The 8,158-nt window shown below is 39.5% G+C and overlaps 1 protein-coding gene across 1 annotated transcript in view; it reads right to left on the reverse strand.

Moving 5' to 3' along the window:
• Adgrv1 (adhesion G protein-coupled receptor V1) overlaps positions 1–8,158 on the reverse strand; it is a 497,830-nt gene that overhangs the window by 406,744 nt on the left and 82,928 nt on the right. The window contains exons 24-27 of the mRNA XM_021180004.1: positions 6,882–7,084; positions 5,000–5,129; positions 1,669–1,749; positions 249–388 (exon numbers count right to left, since the gene is read on the reverse strand). Coding sequence (XP_021035663.1) covers positions 249–388; positions 1,669–1,749; positions 5,000–5,129; positions 6,882–7,084 — 554 coding nt within the window. The remainder of the gene's footprint in view (positions 1–248; positions 389–1,668; positions 1,750–4,999; positions 5,130–6,881; positions 7,085–8,158) is intronic.

The raw sequence follows: 8,158 nt of genomic DNA on the forward strand, positions 1-8,158 counted from the left end.
AAGAGAAGAGAAGAGAAGAATAAAAAGCAAAGCAAAGCAAAGACAAGAAAAGAAAAGACAAGACAAGACAAGAAAAGAAAAGACAAGACAAGACAAGACAAGACAAGACAAGACAAGACAAGACAAGAAAAGAAAAGAAAAGAAAAGAAAAAAAAAGAAAAGAAAAGAAAAGAAAAGAAAAGAAGAAACATGCCCTACTAAGATTCTATACCATTTTGCCATTTGGAAGTGTATCAGAAAGTACTCACATTTAACACAACAGTACTGTATCCGTCCTCTGGTTCAGTTCCACTGACGAAGAGTGATTCAGGGCTGAATTCAAACACTCCATGAGCATGGTCAGAGGCAGCAATGGTCACCAGAATCTGGGAAGCCACTCCTAGACTGGCTGCAAGTTCCCACAAATAGAAAAAAATATTAATCAGTATTTTATAAACTACCAAAAAGCCAAAGAACAAATGTTTGGAAAAAAATTTTTAAACACTTTCCATTTATGGAGTGTGTACTCTAATTGGCTCTAGAAAGAAAACTGGATTCAAATGGTTGCTACACTTGTGCTGCTGTGACCCTCTCTCCTGGGACAGCATGAGCTGCTGGGACACTTGGCAATGAATAGGGAAAATTTGTGTTACTTTTTCCCTCTATGCAAGAACATTCTCCCACATAAAACTTGTGAGGAAGGCATTTCACAACTCTGCTGCCCTCTTAAGGACATGAGGCAAACCTACTCCAACCTCTTCGAGACAGTGGTTTCCCTAGGACTTTAATGCATCCAGATGCAGAGGCTGGATTTCCAATGTGCACTAACTCTAAGCCTACTTTTTCATCATATTATAGATTAGATTCGATCCCAAAGAATCCATGCATGGAGCAGAAAATATGCTAAAGCCTAAAGCAGCTTTAAGAGCAGTCCTCCTAATTAGTATTTTTTATTGATGCCTGCAGACAAGAAGATGGACAAACCTAAAAACAACAGTCACAGAAATGACATGGGATGCTGACGGCAGGAGCAACTCTGAGGCCACCGTGCAAACGCTGACATTAGCAAAGGGAGCATTTGAGGGTTGGACAGTGTGATCTGTCACAAGGAAGCCATTCTAAATATTCCCTGCATACGCGAGAAAGCAACTAGGGTAAAAAGCTCAAGCACATCTGTATCTGAATCTACTTCAGAAGAAACCTCTGTTCAATTACAATTAACTAGGAACTGATTCTCCCTTCATTTCCTTCTCGTTTTTCTCATTTGTTTTGGTCAAGTGGTGCATATAAAGACTCATGCTCCTTGTTGTACAGAAAATAAAGTGGGACAGATTTAACCTGAAAATACAAATGTTCTGTCAATTGTTTTCCCTGGCATTCAACACCCTGTAAAGTATTTTCAACAATCTTTCATTTAAGTGGCATCCAAGCAAAGTTTCTATGCATTCAGAGTCAGCAAACTATGTCAGGTCCATGTGGTGAGGAGTCCGTTAGAAGCAGGCAAGAATGAGATTCTGTCTCCATCACCAAGAGAAGATATTTCATAAAGCTGTTGTGCTGGTTGGTGAGTTAAAACACACAGCGGATCATCTAGTTACAGGAGAGGACAGGAAGTGGTCAGCATTGTTGTCTCTAGAATGAGAAGCTGATGTAAAGGCACTAGAAAGTGACCACGGGACAGCTGCTTACCATGCGGGAGGACAGGTGGAAGGAAGAAATCCGTGTCCGCTTCTCCACTCCCACTGCCATCAACCCTAAAGAGGTCAGACACTTCACAAGCGACACACAGAGACAGCCCACACAACACACAGCAACACAGTGAGACAGTTAAGATCACTTAAAACATAGCAAGTAAAGAAGAAAAGGCACTAAGAGCCACTCAGTGATGCACATTCTTCTATAGACAATAGGTCATCTTGGGTGATGATATGTAATATCATGTATAAAATTACTAAATCTTTCTAGTTTTAGAAAACATAAATAGTAAATAATATTGGCCATGTCCAATTATTTAAATAATCTTATTTAGAGATTTTTTTCCAATTTATAGTGATAAAAATCTGTAGCATTTTGAAAATTTTGATATTTGTGTATATTACTGTATATTTAGACTTACATGCCAGTGAAGTTTACCTTGTCAGTCACAACTAATTCAAAATGAGGGAAATGCCGCTAACATCTCCCCATGCACACACGCAAGCTTCACCACATCTACCCTTCTCCTTTTTTTAAAATTAGATATTTTCTCTATTTGCATTTCAAATGTTATCCCCTTTCCTCATTTCCCCTCCGAAAATCCCCTATCCTCTCTCCCTTCCCCCTGCTCCCCAACGCACCCACTTCCACATCCTGGCCCTGGCATTCCCCTATACTGGGGCATAGAACCTTCACAGGACCAAGGGCCTCTTCTCTCATTGATGACCAACTAGGCCATCCTCTGCTAGAGCCAGGAGACCCTCACTGTGTTTTCTTTGATTGGTGGTTTAGTTCCAGGGAGCTCTGGGGTTACTGCTTAGTTCATATTGTTGTTCCTCCTATAGGGCTACAAACCCCTTCAGCTCCTTGGGTACTTTCTCTAGCTCCTTCATTGGGGACCCTGTGCTCTGTCTAATGGATGACTGTGAGAGCATCCACTTCTGTATTGGTCAGGCACTGGCAAAGCCTCTCAGGAGACAGCTATATCCCGCTCCTGTCAGCAAGCTCTTGCTGGCATATGCAATAGTGTCTGGGTTTGGTGATTATTTATGGGATGGATCCCCAGGTGAGTCAGTTTCTGTATGGTTGGTTTGACATGGACATGGTCAGCAGAGTCTTAGATCATCAGTCTATTTTTACCCTATGTAGGAGAAACATCAGTTGTAAACTCTCAACAAAGCACTCCATCTTCCTCAGTATCCAAGCTTTCTTACCTGCAAAGGGCATTGTAGTTTACAGAAATCTCACAAAGCTTTAAAAACATACTTGAAACAATACTTTAAAAAAATATATTGCCTGGAGAATATAGGAGAGTTATAACAAATATAAAGTAGTTACACTTTCATATCTAATACACCTTATACTCCAACCATGATTTTGCAAATATTTGTAAAGAAAGGAAGGACAACAACAACAAAAATGAAGGAGCAGATATGAAAAGCAAGTCATATTTACATGGGTCCTTGATTGACAGGCCCAGATTCAGATTTGTCTTGGTTTTTGTCCTTCCCTCAATAGTGACTGGGATATTACAGGCATGAGAATTTATAGCACACCCCATGACCTAAAATCATCTCAGAGAGAGAACTGATTGCCAGCTACTATACAGTTCCTAACTCTGCTCCCATACCATCTAGAAGTCATAAGAAAGAAAGAAAATTCAATGCCATGCATACCTGGACTAGTATCAAACATCTATTAAGGCCATGGTTAGCATGTTCAGTCAACTTTGGAGAAAAAAAAAAAAAAAACAATATGGCACAAGGAGTGCTCTTTTGACCCATGAAGAATTTAGTCCTGCAAGCTGTTTCATTTATTACACAGACACTAAGAATTTGTACAGAGGACAGGTCAATGTCTAAACAACTTTTCCTCTTACCCTCAACTCACCACCAAAAATTTAGTTCATCTTACTAGAAAACTACAAATAAGAATCTACCACCATCTGGTATACAACTATGTATTCTCAATATCTGAGGAAATGTTTCTATATAACACCTATCACTATGATGGTAAATGCCCTGGTCACATTTGGTGGACACAGAATGGGATGCAGTTCTGTGGTTAGTCACTTCCTTGATGTGCATGGGGCCTTGGCATTCATCCCAGGCCTGCAGAGCTTTGAGGATTTCTTTTTTGAGTCAGAATCTTACTAAGCCCTGACTGTCCTTAACACATGCTATAGACTAAGCTGACCTCAAAGGTGCTGGGATTAAATGTGTGTGACATCACACCTGGCCCTTGATGGTTCATTATTAACCATACCGGTGACAGTCACTAGCATTCTCTTTCTAGGTATTGTTTGAGCTCAGTGATAGAAATAGTGACCTATAATAGTTCACATTGATCACCTGTAATAGTAGTGCACACTGATCTTCTTATTGCTGAAGTGAGTGATGAGGCCTGCGTGAGAGCACCCCTGCGGCAATGGGAAGCTGCCTTGAGACAATAGTGGCATTTGTATATGCAACCATGCAGCTTCTGTCCCTGCTTTATGCATTCACCACTGTGCAGCACTACCTCGTGACTATGTCCTCTGCCCCCAAGCACTGGCTTGGTTCCCTGTGTCTTCATCTAGGTTAGGAACACAGGAAAAGGGAATTTTCTTTACTTACCCCAAAATCTTATATATATATATATATATATATATATATATATATATATATATATATATAACCTGTTCTTGTATACATGGTCTACCAGACTTCTAGTTTGAAAGCTCTATTTTTCCCCCATTTACATGATGCAGATGTTAATAAGAATGAGATTAAGGCCAGGCTATGCTATTTAAGAAAATGTCCATGAAAACACTACCTTCCTCCCAGTTAGCAAAGGTAAGGCAGTGCACAGTGCGTGTATTCGATCGCTGCCTACGCAGCCCCTCCCTGATATATTAATACCTCTGCAAAGAAACAGAACTAGTTCAACCAAGTGGAAGAAATGTAACAGCTTCACTTTAACACAGAAAGCAATGCCATGCATTGAGTTTTAACTGTAAAGACTTTTGATAATTACTTTTCTGACTGTCAGAATTTGGAATAAGATACCAAGACCTGTCTTCCCTAGAATTATTTCTCTGGACTACACTAACAGATACGTGCATTGTATCTTAAGACAGCTCTAGTGCAACCATTAAGAAATTTCAAAAGGAAAGAAAATAACCTAGGCATTTAAGGGTTAGTCAGTACGAATGGCAGCTCTAACTTTTGCATTCAATGCAAATGTACTGTGAGTGATTCACGGGAATCTTTGAATTGGCTCTATCTAGTGACATCATGGTTGGGAGACAGGCAAATATTTGATATTCATATGCTACCAATCTTACCTCCTCCATCCAAGTTTAACAACTCAACTTTAAAAGATTTTTCCAGTTCAGGGATGGAATTATCAGTGATGTTGACAAATATATATTTATATCTTTCTCCTGATTGAAATTCTAATGTGCCAGCAGTACTCTGAAACATAAATGAGAGTTATCAACCATATTACAATTATTCTGTATGTAAAACTGCAAAAGGAAAACATTTGCTGCGTGCCAAATTGTCATAAATTCTGAAATGGGAAAAATTTAACACACATAAGTAAATATGAAAACATAGAATGTAAATTCTAAACCCATGTGCTTTTCATTATTATTGTGTGTGATGCTGCAGATCCAACACAAGACTTTTGTATGATTATCAAATGGTCCACCAACGAGACACTCCCCAAGCACTAACAAATACTTAATTTTCAACTACATAAAGTAGTTGACCCTGTGTTTTTCTCACTTCATATTCATCAAAAAAAAATAGAGATATAAGAAACCTTCATAGCTAGTACATAATGGTTCTTTAAGAAATGTTTCCTTTTCGCACAAGGAATTCTCTTCCAATATTTGACAAAACCATTTTCTTGTTGAGTTTCCTGCCACAAACTTTAAAGTAATTTAATATTTTTGATATCAGTGTGTGTGAACACTTGTTTTATCTTGTTATTACACTGTTAATAAGATTATTAACTCTATCTATCTATCAGCTCTAACTAAGAGGCTGGAATGCAGGTTCTAATTTAGTCACCATGGAGACTGTGCAGGGCACCATTGTTTCATGCATGAGATCCTAAACTAGCCAACACCAATCAGACTCTACAGAGAAGATGCTAAAAAGAGTATCAGAACTCAGCAGTTAAGAACACCAGCTGCTGCTCTTCCAAAGGACGACAGTTCAATTCCCAGTGCCCACAATTCCCAGATGCCCAGTGGCATCTCACAACCGTCTGTAAGTCCAGTTCAAGGGGATACAGTGCCTTATTCTGACCTCTGTAGCAGGCATACACATGGGGAGCAGACATACTTGCAGGCAAAACATCAATACCCATCAAAATTTTAATTAGAACTTTGCAAAGATGAAAGCGTGTTAAGTGTTATTAAAACAAACCATCAAGATGGAACACATGAAATAAATAAGAGTGGAGACGGAGCTAGTGTGCCTGGATGTTGGTACTGGATACAAGAATTCCACAGTTCAAAGGACAGACTGACATTTGCCCATCTTAGGAAACTGCCTTAAGCCCAACAGTGTCTTACACAGTAAACACTTCTGGCCTTGCTCATCAGTGGTGCTGTAGTATGCCACAGTCTCTATTTTTCTAATGTCCAAATTCATCCCTGTCAGGGATCCTGAAGGAGTTTAACGCATCAAAACTATTTGTACAGAAGTGGATGCTCACAGTCAGCTATTGGATAGAACACAGGGCCCCCAATGGAGGAGCTAGAGAAAATACCCAAGGAGCTAAAGGGGTCTGCAACCCTATAGGTGGAACAACAATATGAACTAACCAGTACCCCCAGAGCTGGTGTCTCTAGCTGCATATGTATCAGAAGATGGCTTGCTTGCTTGCTTGCTTGTTCGTTTGTTTGCTAGACTCCTCAAAAAACAGTAGACCCTTCCAATCCTCTGGGAGGACTGTGGTCAAGTACAAAGGTATAAATGCCCCTTCAAAAGGGTTGATGGGCTGAAGAAAGGGCTCAGTGGTTAAGAGCACTTATTCATCCTGAGGACCCACATGTTGTCTCTCAACTCGCTGTAACTATGATTTCAGGGGATCTGAGGCTCTCTTCTGGTCTCAACAGAGAGGGCATGCATATAGTGACAGATACACATGCAGGCCAAACACTCCTACACATAAAGTAAAAATAAAAAATGTTAAGTCATAGTAATATGTACCTGGTAGTCCTCTGGACTAAATGCTGTCAGGGATACTGTTCTAAATCCTACAGTCACCCGGCCAAGGAGCCCTTGTGCACGAATGACCAGTAAACGGATTTCACCATCCTCTTCCCGCACTGTGATGTGTGGCACACTGCTGGCAGGCAGACTCATTGAATCTTCAGGCTGAGGAGGCAACCCTGTGGAGAACTGCATCAAGCCTAGTGGAGGCAAAGACAGGGGCTCTTAATTACCTGTGCAAGGAGCTCTTGATCACCTGTACACTCTTTTGTACAATCTTGTTCAATCATTTATGTCATCCATTTAAAATCCCAAGTTACTTAACATGGAAAAGATGTTAACAGTTAAATCAACATACTTTTGATGCAGAATATTTTTCTTACGACTTTTAAAAACTTTTTTATTTTGGAGATTATACTTTCATCACATCCCCCTTCCCCTTCCTCCCTACCATATATAACCTCCTTGCTGTTTTCAAATTTACAGCCTCTTTTTCATTAATTGTTGTTATATAAATATATGTGTGTGTGTGTTGTGTGTGTGTGTGTATATATATACACACACATATATACATATATATATACACACATATACATATATGTGTGTGTATATATACACGTGTAAATATATATATATATATATATATATATATATATGTATATGCTTAAATATAGAAATACAACCTGTTTAGTCTACATGACTCAGATTGTATATATAAGTTTTCAGAGCTGGTCATTTGGTATTCATTAACCAGTTGCTATGCTCTTCCCTAGGAAAGACAATTTCTCCCACTCTTGGCATAACTTGGTTGCCTGTAGCTCTCTGTGTCGGGTTGAGGCCTCATGAGATTTCCCATCTATATTCTCATGTCTGTTGGTAATAATCAGAACAACAAATGCACTAAATAAAGACAGAATATTAAAAGCAGTAAAGGAAAAAGGTCAAGTAACATATAAAGGCAGACCTATTCGAATTACACAAGACACTATGAAAGCCAGGATTTAGTGCAGAGTTCTATCAGACCTTCAAAGAAGTGCAAATTCCTATTCTCCTCAAAATATTCCACAAAATAGAAACAGAAGGTACTCTACCCAATTCATTCTATGAAGCCACAATTACTCTGGTTCCTAAACCACATAAAGACCTAACAAAGAAAGAGAACTTCAGGCCAGGTATGGTGGCACACGCCTTTAATCCCAGCACTCGGGAGGCAGAGGCAGGCGGATTTCTGAGTTCGAGGCCAGTCTGGTCTACAGAGTCAGTTCCAGGACAGC

The sequence above is a fragment of the Mus caroli genome, chromosome 13, assembly GCF_900094665.2.
Source record: "Mus caroli chromosome 13, CAROLI_EIJ_v1.1, whole genome shotgun sequence".
Classification (NCBI taxonomy): Eukaryota; Metazoa; Chordata; class Mammalia; order Rodentia; family Muridae; genus Mus; species Mus caroli.